The following is a 20672-nucleotide window of genomic DNA, read 5'->3' on the forward strand; positions in this document are numbered from 1 at the left end:
AGCTCTGTTCATTTGTTTTTCACCTTATTGTTTTTATGATCAGTTCGAACAACTGGTACAGCAGCAAGTAACTTGATTGAAGTGTTTGTTGACGGCCAGTCTGTCATGGTGGAACCAGGAACCACTGTCTTGCAGGTATGCATATGTTGTAATTAATTTTGTGACTGTGTTCTCTAATTTCTGTTAAAAAAAAACTATTTGCTTCATACTGCTTAGTTTAAAGATGAAACAAAACATTAGCTAGCAGGCAGTGGTGGCGGCACATGCCTTTAATTCCAGTGCGAGGAGGATTTCTAGGAGTTCGAGGCCAGCCTGGTCTACAGAGCGAGTTCCAGGACAGCCAGGGCTACACAGAGAACAAAAACAAAACAAAAAAGGAAGTCCAGGTATGAAGCACTGAGACAACTTGACAGGGAACTGGTGGACAGTGGTTCAAGCAGATAATGGGGAAGAAAGACTACTCCGCAGAATGTGGCTGTTTATCTGATTTCTCACACGTAAGATGAGGAGACGTCCAGGATTCATCAGAGGGTTTGGGTTCAAAGCAAAGAGTGAAACCTCTTCAGGAATATATGGAGCAGTGGGTGCAGGTGGAGGTGTTTAGGGATATTAGTAATAAAGGATCCCCGTCCACCTTCTATTTCAATGAGGACAAGAACCAAGTGAAGATCCTCTAATGCAAAGTTTTGTCTTCTAGGCTTGCGAGAAGGTCGGCATGCAGATCCCTCGGTTCTGTTACCATGAAAGGTTGTCTGTTGCTGGGAACTGCAGGATGTGCCTGGTGGAAATTGAGAAAGCTCCAAAGGTACATGATACCTAGAATTCCTTATCATGTTGTGGGAGGGAGAAGACTTTCAATCTTGCAGCAAACTTTCTTGAAAATCAACACAACTATAAATTTAGTATTTTTTTTATATGTAGGTAATTCGTTTCGAAATGAAATACATTGATGGAAGTGTTATATAAAGTAAATGCTGTGTAACAAATCTAGGAATTGAAGGTGGTTTCTTTTTTTTTTTTTTTTTTTTTTTTTGTTGCTTAGGCAGGGTTTCTCTGTTTAGCCCTGGCTGACCTAGAACTTACTCTGTAGGCCATGCTGGCCTTGAACTCAAAGAGATCGCCTGCCTCCCAAGTGCCACGGCCAGGCCTCAAGGTATCAGTATCTTGAGACTCATGGCGAGTGTGGAGCATATAGCGTATCTGTAGAGAAGTTCCCTTGAGGTTATGTGATTGCATTTTGGTGTACACGGCAATGCGTACAAATGAGAACAAGGTCTGTGTGTGTGTCCTTCCAAAGGGCAACTTCAAGTATCATTCCTCAGGTTCTTTAGAGACAGGTCTCTCGGGTTAGGTTAAGCTAGGCAAGCTCCAGGGATGCACTTGTCTCTGTCTCCCCAGTGCTGAGGTTACAAGCCTGCACCACTGTGCCTAACTGTTCTGATATTGGTTTTAGGGATCAAACTTACGTCAGTGTGCTTCTCAGGCCTACACAGCAAACACTTTATTTTTAATTTAAAAGGTATGTATTCATTGATTTAGTAGGAAATGAGGTCTGGGGCGTGTGCCGTGGTGCACGTGTGGAGGTCGGACGACAGTTTACAGTGGTGTGGTCTTCTTTCCACCATGTGGGCCTGGGAGTTGAACTCTCAGGTCACTAGATTTGACAAGCGCCGTTCGTTACTCACTGAGCCATCTCACTGGCCCCTGGTTTCATTTTTTTGAGACAAAGTCTCTCTACCTAGTCTAGACTGACCTCAAATATACTATATAGCACAGACTAGTGTTAAACTCTTTAAATTTTTAAAATTTTATTTAGTGTATATATATTTGTGTGCTTGCTTGCATACATGCCTGAGTGTATATGCACACTGGTGCACACTTGTGCATGCATGTATATACTACGGTTTGTGTGGAGGTCAGAGGAGGGAGTTTTATTCTTCCATCAAGGTGGTTCTGGAGGTCTACCAAGCTTGTCAGCAAGTGCCTTTACCTACGAGCCTCCTGATTGTGAATATAGATAGGTGCATTAGTCACCATACCTGTACTTTTCCAGTTTTATTTTAATTTTACCATGTATGTGCATGACATGTTTGCATGTGCCGTGAAACATGGTGATCAGAGGACAACTTGGGGAGATCACTCTTCTCTTTTATGTAGGTGCCAGGGTTGACTTAGCAAGTACCTTTACACATTGAGCCTTCTTGTCTGCCCATTTCTGGTTTTTGAAGCACAAAAATGGTGATCAGGTTGGGTGTGGTGTTATGCACCTTTAATACCATCATCACTCAGGGCAGAGGCAGGTGGACCTCTGTGAGTTGGAGCCTGGCCTGGTCTACATAGTGAGTTCCTGGTCAGCACTACTACATAAGACACTTACCCTGTCTTAAAAAGAAAAAAATTTAAGTAAGAATTAATTTAAAGTAGACGAGAAAAAAATTTAAAAAGTAAATTCAGACATAGTGGTGTACACCTTTAATCCCAGCACTTAGGACACAAAGGTAGGTGGATCTCTGAGCTTGAGGCCAGCCTGGTCTGTGTAGAGAGGCCCAGAACAGCCAGGTAGAGAAACCCTGTCTCCAAAAGAAAAAGAAAAAAAGAAAAGAAAAGTATTGTTTTGACTAGTAGACCATCCTTAAGAACTCCTAGGGTATCTTAGCTTTTTTGGAGCTTTAATTAGCTCATAGTTTTAGAGTCTGAAAGGCCAAAATCAAGCAACTCCATTGGTAGACATCTAATTGTTATATGATACGACAGCAGGAAAAGCAAGAGTCTAGGGAAAGGACCCCTCTATCGGCAGTAACCCACTTCTTACGGACTGCAGAGGTGCCAGTGTTACTCTCACGTGTCCCAGTTGTGTCTCACACATCTTTGTAGACTGGGGACCAGCCTTCCAGTACATGGCCTTTTGGGAATAAACCACTGCAATGCTTTATTTGTTTTTAAGATTAACATGAAGGGTCAGAGTATCTTATGGTTATAAAAGAAAATCAAGAAAAAACGTTATTATTGTTTGACTTTTAGAAAAGGTCTCACTATAAAATCAAACCCTAGCTACACTAGGCTGGCCTCAGACTTGCAGCCTATACCTTCTGAGTGCTCAAGTTACAGGGATGAACCACTATACCTAGCTGAAAACTAAAATCTGTTTTGAAAGATAATCTGTGCTTTTTTTTTTTTTAATCTTTGAGGCATATTTCAGGCTGTCATGCAACTCATTGTGTATCCCAGGGCTTTCTTTTTTAATGTTTTATTAATATTTTATGATAAGCGTTAGTTATGACTAAAAGTAAATACAAATACGGATTTCTCCATTGAAATTCTAGGTTGTTGCTGCTTGTGCTATGCCCGTTATGAAGGGCTGGAATATCCTGACAAACTCGGAAAAATCCAAGAAAGCCAGGTACTTTGTTCTTAGTGCTGTAGATTTGTCGGGAGGAATTTATGCCTCCCCCAGATGAGGGGTTTAGTGTCAACCTGTGGAGAACAGCAGGTATGAGTACGATAGTGGAAATCAGCTCAGGTGGTCGAGGTATTACATGGAACAGTGTCAGCGTTAACCGTGATGAGTAGAACCCAGGTCTTGCTGAGCTGAGTTCATGATACATTAGTGTTTGCTCTGGGGCTCAGTGTGTGTTTGTGAAGCTTGGATAAAACTAATACATTATCTTCATTGTAAATTAATGTAGATACTTTCTGAGAATATCTTTCAGCAATTTTTAAAATCTTTATTTTGGAGATGATCTCATGTGGCCCAGGCTGGTCTCACACGTGGAGCTGATGATGACCTTGAGAGTCTGGTCTCCCTTCCTTAGTACTAGGATTCCAGGCACAATGCCACCATATCTGAGGAGTGCGGTAGTGGAGACTGAACCGAGGCTTCATGCATAGTCAGTCTACATCCTACCCCTAGCAAGGTTTGGGGATTCTGTATTGTTAAAATAGCATAATTTTAAAAAAGGATTTATTTATTTTTATTTTCTGTGCATTGGTATCTTGCCTTCATGCATGTCTTTGAGAGGGTGTCAGATCCCCTGGAACTGGAGTTAAAGGCAGTTTTGAGCTCTCATATAGATGCTGGGAATTGGACCCAGATCCTTTGGGAGGGCAGCCAGTGCTCTTAACCACTGTACCATCTCTCCAGCCCAAAAGTCATCATTTTAAAAGATGAGCATGGTAGCACATGCCTGTAATTTCCTCAGTTGGTAGGTTGAAGCTACATGGACTACATAGCAAGACCCCGTCTTTGCGTCTTTGAAAAAATAAAGAATGTTGCTAATGGCGGCATATGCCTCTGTTTCTATCTTTTGGAAGGTGTAGGTAGGAAAATCCGAGTGCAGGGGTGTCCTTGACCATATTGTGAGTTGAAGGTCAGCTGAGGTTCTTGAGACCCTGCCTCAAAATGAATAAGTGAACAAACATAGCCCTGGAAGTCAGTTTCCTGGAATCGGGGTTTTAGTTGACACTCTTAAGAGTGTGTTCAAACTGTATTTAATACTGAAGGTTATTGAGCTAGCCTATAGATCACCATTTTTTAGGGGTCGCTGCTTTTGTCACTCTATATATCTGATTTTTCATACAGAGAAGGTGTGATGGAGTTCTTATTAGCAAATCACCCATTGGACTGTCCTATTTGTGACCAGGGAGGTGAATGTGATCTGCAGGTATCTAGAATAATTCTGTAAATCTTTTTGATGGACTCATTTTAACTTCATTATAACATTAGATTGACTGTTTCCTACTGTACTTAAGGACCAGTCCATGATGTTTGGGAGCGATAGGAGCCGGTTTCTAGAGGGGAAACGTGCTGTGGAGGACAAGAACCTTGGGCCCCTGGTAAAGACCATTATGACCCGATGTATACAGTGTACCCGATGCATCAGGTAATGTTTCTCTTCAGGAATATTGCCATATAGTTTCATTGAATAACAACACTTGAAACTATAGCCATTATTTAGTGGGGAAAAAGTTAGATTTTGTTTAGTTTTGATATTTTTTTCAGATATTCTAGTAAAAGGACTATGCTAATTTGCTTTCAAACAATGCCAAATTCAGTTCAGTTTAAACCTTTACATCTGGTATTCTGTGATAACATAACAAACTGTGTCCAAACGATGCGTACAGTTTTCCGTTTGTGTGTTCCCCTTTAGTTACAGAAAAACATTAATTTTTTAATTTTTATTTGCTGACTATGCTTATCATTGGAAATACACTAATGCCTTTTTAATGTTTTGAAAGTCGTTGCCTTTGTGATTATGAGACAGAAAGGAAATGCTGTTTTCTGGACTCAACCATTTGATAAATTCTATTTTTTAGGTTTGCAAGTGAGATTGCAGGAGTAGATGATTTGGGCACAACAGGCAGAGGAAATGACATGCAAGTTGGCACATACATCGAGAAAATGTTCATGTCTGAATTGTCTGGGAATATCATTGATATCTGCCCTGTAGGTGCCCTGACCTCTAAGCCTTATGCCTTTACTGCCCGGCCTTGGGAAACAAGGTATTTATCTTTGCGTTTTCAACAAATTTGTTTTTTACAAGATTTTATTTTGTGTGTGGGCTGGGGCAAATGTGGTGCAGGTGCCCATGAACATGTGTGCAGGTGTGTTTGGAGGCCAGAGGACGACGTTTGGTGTGATCTTCAGAAACACTGTCCACTTTCTTTGAGGCAGGGTCTCTTGTTGGCCTAGACTGGCTGGCGAGAGACCTTCTCCCCCTGCCTCTCTGGCACCAGGATTCCAAGCATGCACCAGCGTACCAGCGTTTTCACATACGCTTTGAGAGGAGACTCGGGTCATTTCATTGTACTTACGAGGCAGTGCCTTTGCAGACTGAACCATACTCCTAGCCCTGATTATTTGTTTTTAATTTTTATTTAGTGTGTGTGCTTGTGCTCTTGCACAGATGGGTGGGTGTGTGCCGTTGTGAACATGAGAAGGACAACTTTTGGAAGTTAGTTTTTACCTTGTGAAGGAAGGTTTCTTATTTCTTCCATTGTGCTGCATATGCCAGGCCTGCCAGCCTACAAACTCACTGTAGAGTGCTGGATTAGAGACACAAACTCACTGTAGAGTGCTGGATTAGAGACACAAACTCACTCTAGAGTGCTGGATTAGAGACACAAACTCACTGTAGGAGTGCTGGATTAGAGATAGGGATGTTTGCCACTTCATCTGGCTCCTTTGTGGGTTCTAGGGATCAACTCAGGTATTCAGGCTTGCTTAGCAAGCGCCTTTACTCTCTGAGCTACCTTCCTGGCCTTGTTTTTAAATTGTAGTTCACTACCTTTTATAAAATGTTCTGTGTCGTTTTCTTCCCAAATTTTAATTGATTTTGGTCTACACTTTTGTTTGCATTAAGTAAAAAAAAAAAAAAATCTGTGTTACCAGGAGGCGGTGGTACACACTTTAGTCCCAGCACTCAAGAGGCAAAGGCAGACGGATCTTTGTAAATTTGAGGTCAGCCTGGTCTACAGAGTGAGTTCCAAGACAGCCAGGGCTATTACACAGAGAAACTCTGTCTGGAAAAACAAAACAACAAAAAGACACCAAAAAAGATTTGTATGTGTGTACATGTTTCCATGTTTATATGTGGGGTGTGTGTGTGTGTGTGTGTGTCTGATGTGGATGTGAGGTGGCCTCGTTGTGTGAGTTTGAGACATTGCATCTCAGGTCTTTATGCATGTGCAGCCTATACCCACTGAGTGGGTCTGGCCCAGCTCCAGAGGAATGGTTTGTTGGAAAGTAGCTAGTTAAATTGAAAGGTAGGATAAACCTCTACAAAATTATTTATAGCTTCTTTCTTTCTAAGATTAAAAATCTTATGAGCATGCGTACCATGCATGGTACTAGCCTTTAATGAGAAGGGAGACAGGACCAGCATCAAGCCGGACCATTAAAGATTTATTTGTTTTTGTTTGAGACAGGGTCTTTCTGTGTAGCCTTGGCTGTCCTGGAATTGGTTATTGTAGACCAGCGTGACCTTGAATTCACAGAAATCTCCCTGCCTCTGCATTCCAAGTGCTGGGATTACATTGTGTGCCATTCATACCTAGCTGTTTGAAATTTTTAGCTAGTCAGGTGTACTTGTGCCTGTGCACACGTGTGGAGACCAGATGTTGACAGGTGGCTTCCTGACTCCCTTCACTCCATTTACTGAGGCAGCATTTCTTGCTTCGCCTGCAGCTGCCTATCAGTTGCTGTCCCTACTTTGACTAGCCAGTTTTCCTGGTCCACCCACCTAGCTCTCCATCCTCCAGAGTGCTCTCTATGCTGACAAGCCCTCCTGGCTTTTCTGTGGCTGCTAGGAATCTGAATTCCTATCTTTGTGCTTGCCTAGCTAGTACTGTATTTACTAAACCACATTTCCAGTTCCACAAAAGTTGTGTTTAGACTTATTTTTTATTTTATGTGTGTGTATGTGGGTCTGAGTTATGTATGAATACTGTATGTATGCAGGTGCCTGAAGAAGCCAGAAGAGAGCATTAAATCCTTTGAAATTGGAGTCGGATTGTGGTGAGCCACCATCTGGGTGCTGGGAACCAAACTCAGGTTCTGCAAAATCAACAAGTGTTCTTAACCACTACAGCACCTCTCCAGTCCCACATAGTAGATTTTATACATCTAAAGTAGCTTACATTTTGGTGTGTAAGTGATAAAATTAAAAAACAAAAAACGACTTATTTCGTGGGATTTTTATTTTATTTCCTTGTTTATTTTTGTTGAACTCCTTTCTGCTTTCGGGAATGGTTGGTTTGTAGCTGTCTTTGACGGCCAGCACCCAGGATGGATTAGCTGTGCTCCCGTGCAGCTGGCCGTCAGTGTGTTTCAAATCTGGAGGTGCTTATGTCTGTCGTTATCTTTCTAAGTCCCACCATCTTTAGATATGGAAAGGGAGGTGGGTCTGGAAGTGTATGTCTGTAGCCCTAGCACCCTCAGTTCAGAGTCACTTGTCCTCTAGAGCATGTGAGGACTGCCTGCGTGCATGGGACTGTCTCAAACTGCCAAAATAAGAAACAACCAAAGCAAAACTATTTGGGATGTGACTAAGTAACAGAAGCTCTTGGTGCTCTTAGAATCAGCGTACTAAATGTGTGTTTATTTTCTCAGAAAGACAGAGTCCATTGACGTCATGGATGCCGTGGGGAGTAACATTGTGGTTAGTACAAGGACTGGAGAGGTGATGAGGATTTTGCCACGAATGCATGAAGATATTAATGAAGAATGGATCTCTGATAAAACCAGGTACTGTCTGTCTGTTTTTACAGTTGCTATAAAAATTTACAGTTTCCCTTTAGATTTAGTTTATATGTGAGTGTTTTGCTCCTATGGATCTATGATTATTACAGTGTTATGGACAGTGTGAGCCATCATGTGGGTGCTGGGAGCTGAGTTCAGTTCCTCTGTGAGGATAAGAGCTCCTAACCACATAGTCATCTCTCCAGTCCTTATTGTCGTGTTTCATGGAAATTTTTATGTTGCAAAATGATACAGTCTATTGAAAAGTCTGAATTTTTATAAAGAGAATGGGAAAAAGGGCAACATTAATAGTTATAAATGACGGGCATAGTGGCACAAGTTTGTAGTCGAAGCTACTTGGAGACTGAAACAGGAGGACCTGGAATTCACAGCCTGGGAGACATAGACCTTGTTTCAAAATAAAAGTACAGAGGGCTGGAGATATAGCTTAGCCATAGAACACAGACCCTGTTTTCCATTTCCAGTGCTCGGGGAATAACAGAGCAAAGGGAGAGCTTTTCTTTCTCTCAGTGTAGCCTGGCTGTCCTGGAGCTCTCTCTGGAGACCAGGCTGGCCTCGAACTCACAGATCCATCTGTCTCTGTCTCTGCTTCCCGTACTGGGATTAAAGGTGTGTGCCACTGTGCCCAGCTAAGGTAGATCTATCTCTTGCCACCGTGCCTGCCTGAGGTATTTATTATTCTGTTTAACATTTTAGGTAATCGTCTATTTAATTAAGATTTCTTTTTATTTTTTAAACATGGAAATTGTAGTTGCTCTTTATCAAAATTCTGCATATTGTGTGATTCCTTTTGTCTAGATTTGCCTATGATGGACTAAAACGTCAAAGACTTACTGAGCCAATGATCAGAAATGAAAAGGGGCTTTTAACTTACACCTGCTGGGAAGATGCACTCTCTCGTGTAGCTGGAATGGTAAAAAATTGGAATATAGGATAAATAGTGTGTAGTTTCTAAGAAACAATTTTGTCATGAGAAAGGGCATATCTTTCTCTTTCATCCTCTTTCTTCCTTTATTATTTCTTCCTTTATTTTTTTAGACAGGGCTTTCATTGTGTAGCTCCAGCTGACCAGGCTGGTCTTAAACATGCAGGATCTGCTTGCTTGCCTCTGCCTTCTAAATGCTAAGATTAAAGACACGCACCATCACACCCATTCTTTTCTCTCTCCCTCTCTCTCTCTCTCTCTCTCTCTCTCTCTCTCTCTCTCTCTCTTTTTTTTTTTTTTTGCCAAGATTTGATAATTTTGAGAGCTGTTTCTCAGATATTATACTAATATAATAGACTAACCACACATGATCTCTACCTTCTTCCTTGTTATGCTAGAGAAAGAGGCATAATTGTTGATCTACTAGGACACTAATGAGAAAACACAGAAGAGGTGCAGGGTGCCTAACCAAAACTACGGTATCAAGATGCCTTCCTAAAGGAAGTGACCCTGAAACAAAGCCCAAGGTTGAATGTGAGCTTGGGTGTAACTCACTTGTACTAGTGTGCTTAGCATGGGCAAAGCCTGGGCTTAGTTTCCAGCGATAAAAGAGGAAAGAAAGACCGGATGAAAGGCAATGTAGACAAAGCAAAAGCCTAGAGGGAATGGCAGATACTTTAGAAGAGGTTGCGTTTGGCTAAGGTAACTGTAGCGCCACGATTTTCATTCTCCAGAGCTCTGTTGAAGTTCCTTTGTTCCCAAGGTAGCACACAGCATTCTGCCAAGCTAGGGTTACTTGCCCTGGTCCCACACACCATGGCTGCTCTCATTTTTAGACTAAGTGAGCGGCGGGACACTTTTTAGTCATATGCGGATTGCTGGTTTTTCGCTTTGCAGATTGATCAGTATGTTTTACTGATGCATTTGGCAAAGAAAATGTTTTTTTGTTTTGTTTTGTTTTGTTTTTGTTTTTCAAGACAGGGCTTTTCTGTTTAATAGTCCTAGCTGTCCTGAAACTTGCTCTGTAGACCAGGCTAGCCTCAAACTCACAGAAATCACTCTGCTTCTGTCTCCTGAGTGCTGAGAATAAAGACGTGTACCACTATCGCCTGGCTGAAAATGTGTAATTCTTAAAATATAGGAAAAATTTAGAATATGTATAGTTTGGCTTTAATATTATGTAAAAAAAAAAGCTATAAAGCTTATAATCTGCTTCAGTGACAACTGTTAGGAATATGTTTATCAGAAATAGATATAATTAAGTGATTCATTGCACTCAAACCCTAAATATATTAAATTGAGAACTCATAAGTTATATCAACAGTCATATGCTAATTAATTTGATCCAGCAGCAAAAGAAAGGGTTAAAACTCTGTAATGTGCTAATAGTTTTGACAACATTGTTCTTTTAAATTATGTTTTATATTTCCTCCCCTTTTTTATTTCTTAAATGTTTTTAATTGAAATAGAATTGCATTGCTTTCCTGTGTTCTCCTCCAGGCCCTCCCTGTTACTCTTCTTCAAGTCCTTCTCATTCCCCTCCCACTCCTAGTTGATAGACATTTTCTTTTTTTTTTGTTGAAAATAATTTTCATACAATATATTTTAATCTTAAACTGGGAGTGGTGGCGAACACCTTCCCAGCACTTGGGAAGGCAAAGGCAGGTCAACTTCTGAGTTCAAGGCCAGCTTGGTCTGCAGCCAGTTCCAGGACAGCCAGGGCTACACAGAGGAAACCCTGTCTTAAAAAACAAACAAAAAGAATCTGTCTTTTCTACGGTGTTCTCTGAGCTCTAGATGCAGGAGCCAAGATGGAGATGTTGTGTCTGGGGTCGCCTTGATCTGTTGATCTCTGCATTCTGTCCAGTTGCTGTGAAGAGAAGCTCCTCTGATGGGTGGTAGCTACCCCTAGCCAGGAAAGAGGACTGATGTGTCCCAATGCGTAGTTCTCTTCTGATACTTGAAAATGACTTATTTTATTTTCTGAACAATTATGGTCTTTGCTGACTGTAGGTTTACTAGTAATGCCCTGTTTTTCTATTTCTAGTTGCAGAACGTCCAAGGCAAGGATGTGGCAGCAATTGCAGGTGGCTTGGTGGATGCTGAAGCCTTAGTAGCTCTGAAAGATTTGCTTAATAAAGTAGACTCTGACAACTTATGCACTGAAGAGATCTTCCCCACCGAAGGAGCTGGGTGAGAAACTATAAGCTGTGCTCCAGGCTGCTGCTTTCAGATAGATTTATCTATCTATCTATCTATCTATCTATCTATCTATCTATCTATCTATTATTTATTTATTTAAAAGATTTATTTACTTATTATGTACACAGTATTCTGTCTGCATGTATGCCTGCAGGCCAGAAGAGGGCACCAGATCTCACTACAGATAGTTGTGAGCCTCTATGCGGTTGCTGGGAATTGAACTCAGGACCTTTGGAAGAGCAGGCAGTGCTCTTAACCACTGAGCCATCTCTCCAGCCCCCCAGGCTGATCTTGAACAGAGGAACTTTGTGTTCTTCACCTCCCAAGTGCTTGGATTAAGGATGAGTGCTTCTGTATTCAGCCATCGTTTAGTTACATGGAGCAGCCGCGTCTGTGACATCAGTGTTCAGTTCTGACACACTGCAGTTCTCCAACTCCCCATGCACTCTGACACATAAAGTAGAAAGGGCTGTTTGAGAAGAGGAAGATGGCAGGAGTGGGGGTACTGAGTGCTGAATGTGCTCAGACATGTATGAAAGCAGGATTCTAGACCCATTCAGTGTAGTTAATACATGGTAATAAAAGACTTCAATACATTAAGCCAAACGCCAGAATTGTATAATATAGTTACTAATAAATATTGTAGGTTTGATTTCATCTAGACACACCTGCCTGGCATGGTGGCTGACGTGCTTGGAAGGTTGAGAGAAGGACTCCTCAAGTTCCAGGCCGGCTTGGGCTGTAAAGGGAAACCCTGTTTCCTAAACAAAAGTCAGGAGAGTGTCCTGGGATTTACGATAGTAGGCGATGGATTCCTAGCATATGTTAACTTTATGTATGCATTCTAGCATGTATTAAGTTCTCTTTCAGAGTTTCTTATCTTCGTAAGCTTGAGCCCTGTATTACACTTTTAGCACAGATTTACGTTCCAATTACCTTCTCAATACTACGATTGCTGGTGTGGAAGAGGCAGATGTTGTTCTTCTAATTGGCACAAATCCACGTTTTGAGGCACCGCTATTTAATGCTAGAATTAGAAAGAGGTAAGTAACTTAATCCTCGTGTAATAAGAATTTTGAAAATATGTGATTGTTTTTGCATATATAAATACATTTTAGGTGATTGCAGCCAAGTGTTAACTGTGTGGTTCTAGAGGAAGATGCCTGACACATTCACTCTACCCTCCCTCCTTGTCTTTCACTTTATTTTGTTAGTGTTTTCTTTTCTTTTGAGTTGGTCTGGCCTGGAACTCACAGAGCTCAGTCTGCCTCTGTCTCTTGAGTGCTGGGATTAAAGACTTGTACCAACCCATCTGGCTTTCTTGTTATAGAGACAAGGTCTCATGGAGCCCAGGCTAGCCTCAAGCTTACTGTAAATCAGATTGAACCTTGAACTCCTAATCTTCCTGCCTTCACCTCAACTGCTGGGATCATAGGCAGGTGCTACCACACCTGGCCCTGTATTTAAAAAATTTTTTTAAAATTTTTTTAATTTATTTTTGTTTTTCAAGACAGGGTTTTTCTGTGTAGCCCTGGCTGTTCTGGAACTCACTCTGTAGACCAGATTGGACTCAAACTCAGAGATCTGCCTGCCTCTGCCTCCTGAGTGCTGGGATTAAAGGTGTGCGCCACCACTGCCTGGCTACTTTATTTTATTAAAAACAAGACTAGCCTTGAACTTTCAGTGAAATTAAGGTTGAACTTGAACTCCTGATCCTTTAGCTTCCACCTCTGCCTCCATGAATTACAGGCCTGTTTGTTTGAATTTTATTTTGTGTGTATGTGTGTATGGACATGAACATGCTTTGGTGTAGTGTGCCTGTGAAAATCAGGACGGCTTTCAGGAGTTAGTTTCCTCCTCCTGCCCAATGATCCCGGGAATGGAATGAGTGGCGAGTGCCAGCCCCACCCCTGTTTTCTTTTGTCTTCTGGCTTTTCCTCTACCTGTCAGCCCAGCTGTGTGCCGTGCCCCATCTCTTAGAGCAGTTTCCTCCTTCTTGTCCGGCGGCCTAGAGTCACACATTCATCCCCCTTTTACTTCCTCTGCTAGCACAGGCAAGTTCTTGTGTAGACTGCTCTCCACCCCCTGTCCTTTTCACTTGTGCTGTGGACGCTGTCCACAGGGCGAACACGGAGTTGATTGGCTTGTCTGGGAGCTGTTGAGAGTGAGAGAGGGAGTTCTACTTCAGGATAACAGCTAGATGAGCATTGCTTCCCCGAGCCTCATGGCGCTTCAGGATAACAGCTAGATGAGCATTGCTTCCCCGAGCCTCATGGCGCCAAACAGTAAATAAATGACAGCTTATTTTCATGACTATTTGAGAAATAAATGATTCTGCCATAAAAATACTGTGAAATGTAACCTACAGGTCAGTTTTTCTAAAGTAGTCTTTGTCTACATTGAACTTGTACTTAGGTTCCTATACAACAAATCTGTTCCCTGAATTGTTTATGCATTTTTACAACACTCTTATTTTGAAAGGTGCACATGAAATTATATCTGTTAAGATTAAGTATTCTGTGAGTTCTTGGGTGCTTTTGACATTTTGTGACTCAGAATTGTGAGACCAAGGACTGTTCTTAACTTATTTGACTCCAAAAATGTTTTTTGTTTCAGTTGGCTTCATAATGACTTAAAAGTGGCCCTCATAGGTAGTCCAGTGGACCTCACTTACAGATACGACCATCTAGGAGACTCTCCGAAAGTCCTGCAAGACATTGCTTCAGGGAGCCATCCATTCAGCCAGGTGCTTTAAGTTATACATGTCTACTGTTGTTGAGTTTTGATGATTATTTCTGTTTACTTATTTTTATGTGAATTGGTTTGGGTTTTATGTTGTTGTTGTTGGTGGTGGTGTTTTGCAACAGGGTTTCTTTGTGTAGCTTTGGAGCCTGTTCTGGAACTCACTCTGTAGACCAGGCTGGCCTTGAACTCACAGACATCCGCCTGTCTCTGTCTCCCACCGGCTGTGCATTGGTATTTTGCCTCCATGTATGCCTGTGAAACTGGAGATACAGACAGTGGTGAGCTGCCATGTGGATACTGGGCATCGAATCCAGGTCCTCTGGAAGAGCAGTCAGTGCTCTTAACTGCTGAGCCATCTCTCCAGCCCTGCTTCTCAAGTATTGTTAGTCTTTGTTGTAGTTGTATTTATTTTTGTTTTCTGTGTATGAATATCTTGCCTGCCTACATTTTATCTACTGCTTGCAAGTCTGGTGCCCAGAGAGGTCAGAAGAGGGCTGGAACTGGAGTCACAGATGGTTGTGAGCTGCCAAACAGAGTTCCCATCCCTCTCCGAGTTCTGAGTCATCTCTCTAGTTCCTTTAAGTTACTATATTTTGTTTGTTTTGAGACAGGGTTTCTCTTTAACAGCAGCTCTGACTCTCCTGGAATTTGCTTTTGTAGACCAGGCTGGCTTCGAACTTACAGAGATCCACCTGCCTCTGCCTCTCCTGGGATTAAAGGTGTGCTCCACCACCAGCCAGCTATTCTATGTCTTTTTTTTTTTAATATTTATTTATTTATTATGTATACAATATTCTGTCTGTATGACTGAAGGCCAGAAGAGGGCGCCAGACCTCTTTACAGATGGTTGTGAGCCACCATGTGGTTGCTGGGAATTGAACTCAGAACCTTTGGAAGAGCAGGCAATGCTCTTAACCACTGAGCCATCTCTCCAGCCCTATTCTATGTCTTTATACTGTTGTATTGTTCTTCAGTTTTACTTAGTTTTCAACTTCCCACCAAGCCTGTGGTTTGCTATCCTCTGGAAACTCACCCCTTGTTCTGTGGTGAAGCAGTCCTTGCTGCTTCCCTGCTTTCTCTTCTGTCTGGGTCTTAGTGACTAGAGGAAGTGTAGGCGGTGACACTTGAGCTTCAGTTCTTCTTTTGTGCTCTGACATTGATATTCACCACACCTGGGTCTTCAGTACCGTTTGACTATCTGTAGGGTCGCTCTCCAGGTTGTAGCAACTTACCCATATTCATTCCAGCCAAGGACACCTGGCTAGGATTTTCATTCCCAATGCTTACTTGTATAAAATATTGAACTTTTTCACAGTGCATTGGCAAGATGTTTTTATTAACTCAGATACTGTTAGGTAAATTAGTGATTCTTCATGTTAGAGTCCCAAACTTGGAAGAACACGTAAATGCAACTATAGATTGTCTAGCTTATACTTGGAATGTTTTAAGGTCATGGCTCATTTTTTTTTTGTTTGTTTGTTTTATTTTTTTTAATAGGTCTTAAAGGAAGCTAAGAAACCCATGGTGGTTTTAGGCAGCTCCGCACTCCAGAGAAATGATGGAGCAGCAATTCTTGCAGCTGTGTCCAGCATTGCACAAACGGTTCGGGTGACAAGCGGTGTTTCTGGAGACTGGAAAGTTATGAATATTCTACATAGGTTTGTCTATTGCTTTACATACTAGAAAATTCAAGGTATGTGTGTGTGTTCATTCCTGACAGACTTGTCATGGTTGTTTGGACAGGCACCCTTTAGAAAAATTATTCCCATTGCAAATATGAGATGTAAAATGTTTTCTTTAAAAAGAATGCAAGTTAGCCAGCACTTGGGAGGCAGGTGGTTGTCTGTGAGTTTGAGGCCAGCCTGGTCTAAAATGAGTTCCAAGACAGCCAGTGCTACACAGAGAAACTCTCTCAAAAAACAGAAAAATTACAGTGGATCCTCTGACTTTGATTAAATGAAAAAAAAATATAATCTGAAAATTTAGCTAAGGAGATTTTTTTTTGGTAAACTCCAGTATGCTATTTTATTTTAAGAAAGCTGAAAAAGACAAAGTGTGACAACTAAATTATTTCACAATTTGAAAATGCTTGCTATTTCTATTTTAGTTCCTTTCCTTCTAGTCTTTTTTTCCCTGTGTGATTGTTTTTAGTTATATATTTGAAATCATACTTTGTCTATAAGTTTTGTGTCCTGATTTAACTTATTTTTATTACCATATAAGAATTTTCACCTACAATTGGAAATTCTTTATGGAGTCTTTTCTTTAAAAACTTTTTTTTTTTCCAGCTGGGCATGGTGGCATGCACCTTTAATCCCAGCTCTCAGGGTTAAAGTTAGGACTAGGGTGATGAGGCAGATCTCTGTGACAGCCTGGTCTACAAAGCAAGTTCCTGGACAGTTAGGGTTGTTACACAGAGAAACCATATCTTGAAAAACAAAACAAAAAACCCAAAACCCAAAAGAATATTATACAATACATTTTGATCATAGTCTTTGCTCTCCCCAACTCCTGCCAGGTTCTTTCCACTTCCCTGCTCCCCCCCAAGAAGAAGGCAAGGCAGATAAAAACCAGTGACAAAAAAATACCAGAATAAAACAAAAGATGTTAATAGTTATTTACTATAATAATATATAACACTCTTTTTCTTATAGCACACACTAAGATTTTACACGCACACACCAAGATTCGCCTGCCTCTGCCTCCCAAGTATTGGAATTGAAGGTGTGCGCCATCACTGCCCTGCAAATTTCTAGCGACTTTTAATTCTGTGAGTGACTGGGGTGTAGTTTAGTGGTGTAAATTGCAAGCCTGTGGTTTCCATTCTTAGCTCAAAATTAAACAAACTAAGCAGCGATAGCACAGGTAACTGAGCTTTAGATTACCTCCTTAGGTTATAAGACTAGTCTGCCTGGACTAGTCAGAGCTGTTTTGTATGTTTCTGCTAGTTCCAGAAGGGTTGTTGCTTTGAGCCTCTTTCTTCGGAGATATTTTCACTGAAACAAACAATAGTTGTAGGAAACAGTTCTATAAAGGCAGATTCCAGCTTGTATATATCTGTAGTAATGGGTTTCCAAGAATGACTGTTTCACACCTCTACCTCCCACCCCTGTGGGGTGTGTGTGTGTGTGTGTGTGTGTGTGTGTGTGTGTGTTTCATTTGTTTTTCAGAAAGGGTCTCACTGTGTAGCTCTGTCTGGCCTGGAACTTGCTGTGTAGATCGTGCTAATCTAGAAGTAGGAGATCCAACAGCCTCTAGTTCCTAAGTGCTGGTATTAAAGGCATGCACTACCATGCTTGCCCTCCCCCACTTTTTTCTTTTTGAGGCAGGTTCTTATTGTATCTTTGGATAGCCGTGAACTTACTATGTTGCCCCCACCAGATTTGCCTCAAAACTTGCAGAGTTCTTCATATCTCTGACCCTTGTAACTGGAATTACCAGCACCATCCCTACTTGAATTATTGTTTTATCAATATTTTTAATTTCTCCCTTTTTCTTTTTTTTCTTCCTTTTTTTTTTTTTTTGTTTTTTGTTTTTTTTNTTTTTTTTGTTTTTTTTGTTTTTTCGAGACAGGGTTTCTCTGTAGCTTTGGAGCCTGTCCTGGAACTAGCTCTTGTAGACCAGGGTGGTCTCGAACTCACAAAGATCCACCTGCCTCTGCCTCCCAAGTGCTGGGATTAAAGGCGTGAGCCACCACCGCCCGGCTTTTTTTTTTCTTCCTTTGAGATAAGATATTACTCTGCAATCTAGACTGACCTTGAACTCACTGTGTAACTCAGACTAAATATCTTCCTAATGATCCTCCTGCTTTAGCTGGGATATGGTGTTGATTCTTGTGTAATTACCCAAATTGAATTACTTATACTGGAAATGCTGCGTGTATTTGGAATTCCACAATTGTTTTATAGGATTGCAAGCCAGGTAGCTGCTTTGGACCTTGGCTATAAACCTGGGGTGGACGCAATTAGGAAGAACCCTCCCAAAGTGCTGTTTCTTCTGGGAGCAGATGGAGGTTGTATCACACGACAGGATTTGCCAAAGGATTGTTTCATTATTTACCAAGGCAAGTAGCACCATGGCACCAGAAACAAAAGAGAGTCATACATGGTGTATATTAAAAGCTACTTGATACACAAAAGTTCTGTTTTGAATGGCTGTTCTAAATGTATAGAAGTTCATTGAAATGTATAGACTTTGGATCTGATTAATTTGAATATGTGACTTTTTATTTGCAAGTATTTTATAGTAAACCTTGTTTTAGAAATCAAAACAAACAAAATCTGTTTGTTATGTAGAGGGGTGACATATGCCTATGGTTCCAGCCTAGTGAGGATGAGACAAGAAGAGTTTGAGGTATCTTTAAAAGCCCATCATAGGTTTTACTGTACTTGAAACTGCTAATAAAAGCTACCTGTTGGGCTGGAGATAGGGAGTCACGGCACCGACTGCTCCTCAGATAGCCTAGATTCCATTTCAGACACCAGCATGGCAGCTCACAACTGTCGTTACTCCAATCCAGCGGCTCCAACACCCTCTTCTGACGTCAGAGGTCACTAGGCATGTATGTGGTGCAAGACACACGGACAAAATACCTATACACAAAATAATTTTTAAAAAATTTAAAGAGAGATTTCTTGCCTGAAATTACTTAATAAATGAGGAGCAGTGGTCACCTGAATGCTCAGAAAGAGGACTGGCTAGAGTTGGTTCACTCATGACGAGGCTGTTAGACTCAAGAGTAGTAGTCCTGTCTTCAGGAAGCTGAGATAGGACTGCAAGTTTGAGGTCACTGAGGACAACATAAGACACTGTCAGAATATTTAGCATTATTACTTAATAATAACAACAATAATAAACTATTATTAGTGTCTGTAAGGGAAAAGAACTTTAATAGTGCAAAATATTTCTTATAATTTTGTCTTTGAAACAAGGTCTCATATAGCTCAGGTTGGATTCTAACTCAGTACTTAGCAGAGGATGACCTTGAACTTCTGATCCTTTTGCCTCCACTTCCAAGTACTGGGATAACAGGTGTGTACCACCCACCATGCCTGACTAATGCCTTGGATTCTGTGTGACAGGACAGGCAGTAAGTCATGTGGAGCGCTTACACAGAGCTTGTCCGTGCGTTAGTGCTCCCTGTAGACCCTGGTTGTAGAAGATAGCCCGGGCCGGCCCTGAACTCATGAGCCTCATGTTCTGCCTCCAGGTCCTGGGAATTACAGGTGTAGACCATGTCTGACTTATGTAAATTAAGTTACAGCCACCTTTAGCAAGAGGCTAAGGAATACATAAGTAGACAGTTAACGTGGCACGCTGACTTTCTGTATTTGGTGCATTCTTTTAAACTCCCACTTGTAAATGTCATTATGTTCCCTAGAGTAAGTAGTGCATTGTATATCCCTGGATATTTAAAATTGCAGGGGAGGCTTTTATTTTATTGTATACATGGACATAATTTATAGTAGATATTTTATTTTTATTACCATAAAAATTATACAGGAGCTGGAGAGATGGCTCAGCAGTTAAGAGCACTTGATTCTCAGTGTCCACATGGTAGCCCTCAGTTTCCTGTAATTCCAGGTCCAGGGTATCTAACAACTTCTCTGGCCTCTGCAGGCATCAGCATACATGTGGTGCACAGACATATATGCAGGCAAACATACACACACACAAAAAATATCTTTTTTTAAAAAATTATTATATAACATTTTATGCCAGTGGTGGCACACACTTTTACCCCAACACTTTGGAGGCTAAGGGCAAGTGGATCTCCTGAGTTTGAGGCCAGCCTGATCTACAGAAAGATTTCCGGGATAAGCCACTGCTAAGCAGAGAAACTCTGTCTTAAAACAACCAAAAGAAAAAAAATATTATGTCTTTAGTTAATATAATTGGTTGGTACTAAACAAAATGACTGAACTAAAATATTGTTTTACTGCTTTCTAGGGGTACTCAATGGGATATGCACACCTTTTCTCTTTTTTCTCTCGTCGCCTAGTTTGACCAAGTATGACCTTGAACTTCTGGTTGATTCTCTCTGCCTCCCGCCTCCTAACTGATCCTGGGCCTGCAGCACCACAGGGCTAGCGTAGTATGAGTCTTGCTGGACAGTGGTGGCGCACGCCTTTAATCCCAGCACTCGGGGAGGCAGAGTCAGGTGAATCTCTGTGAGTTTGAGGCCAGCCTGGGGTCCACAGGACTGGCTCCATAGCTACTAGGAAACCCTGTCTTGAAATGCCTCTCAAAAATGTATTGTCCTTAAGGACTCTGAGAGAGGCATACAAGGACCTAATTAATCTACAAGGGAAGTAGAAAAAGATCTCCTGAGTACATCGAGGGCATGGGGCCTTTGGGAAAGGGGTGAGGGGAGAGGCAGGGAGGAGAGCAGAGAAAAATGTAGAGCTTAATAAAGATCAATACAAAATTTTAAAAAGTATTGTCTTAATAAGTTTTTGGATTTGGGGGAAGGGGTTTGTTGGATTTTGGATTTGGTTTGTTTCTTTCAGTTGGTTTTTCAAGACAGGATTTTTATCTGTGTAG

The 20672-nt window shown here is 41.3% G+C and overlaps 1 protein-coding gene across 1 annotated transcript in view; it reads left to right on the forward strand.

The window, feature by feature from the left end:
- Ndufs1 (NADH:ubiquinone oxidoreductase core subunit S1) overlaps positions 1 to 20672 on the forward strand; it is a 33341-nt gene that overhangs the window by 5462 nt on the left and 7207 nt on the right. Inside the window, exons 3-15 of the mRNA XM_050154355.1 lie at positions 44 to 135; positions 698 to 805; positions 3324 to 3400; positions 4580 to 4661; positions 4750 to 4880; positions 5314 to 5499; positions 8108 to 8242; positions 9056 to 9170; positions 11230 to 11375; positions 12299 to 12427; positions 14001 to 14130; positions 15627 to 15787; positions 18038 to 18192. Of these exons, the coding sequence (XP_050010312.1) occupies positions 44 to 135; positions 698 to 805; positions 3324 to 3400; positions 4580 to 4661; positions 4750 to 4880; positions 5314 to 5499; positions 8108 to 8242; positions 9056 to 9170; positions 11230 to 11375; positions 12299 to 12427; positions 14001 to 14130; positions 15627 to 15787; positions 18038 to 18192 (1647 nt within the window). The remainder of the gene's footprint in view (positions 1 to 43; positions 136 to 697; positions 806 to 3323; positions 3401 to 4579; positions 4662 to 4749; positions 4881 to 5313; positions 5500 to 8107; positions 8243 to 9055; positions 9171 to 11229; positions 11376 to 12298; positions 12428 to 14000; positions 14131 to 15626; positions 15788 to 18037; positions 18193 to 20672) is intronic.

The sequence above is a fragment of the Alexandromys fortis genome, unplaced genomic scaffold (genome assembly GCF_014885135.2).
Source record: "Alexandromys fortis isolate MF-2015 unplaced genomic scaffold, M_Fortis_MF-2015_v1.1 scaffold_40, whole genome shotgun sequence".
Classification (NCBI taxonomy): domain Eukaryota; kingdom Metazoa; phylum Chordata; class Mammalia; order Rodentia; family Cricetidae; genus Alexandromys; species Alexandromys fortis.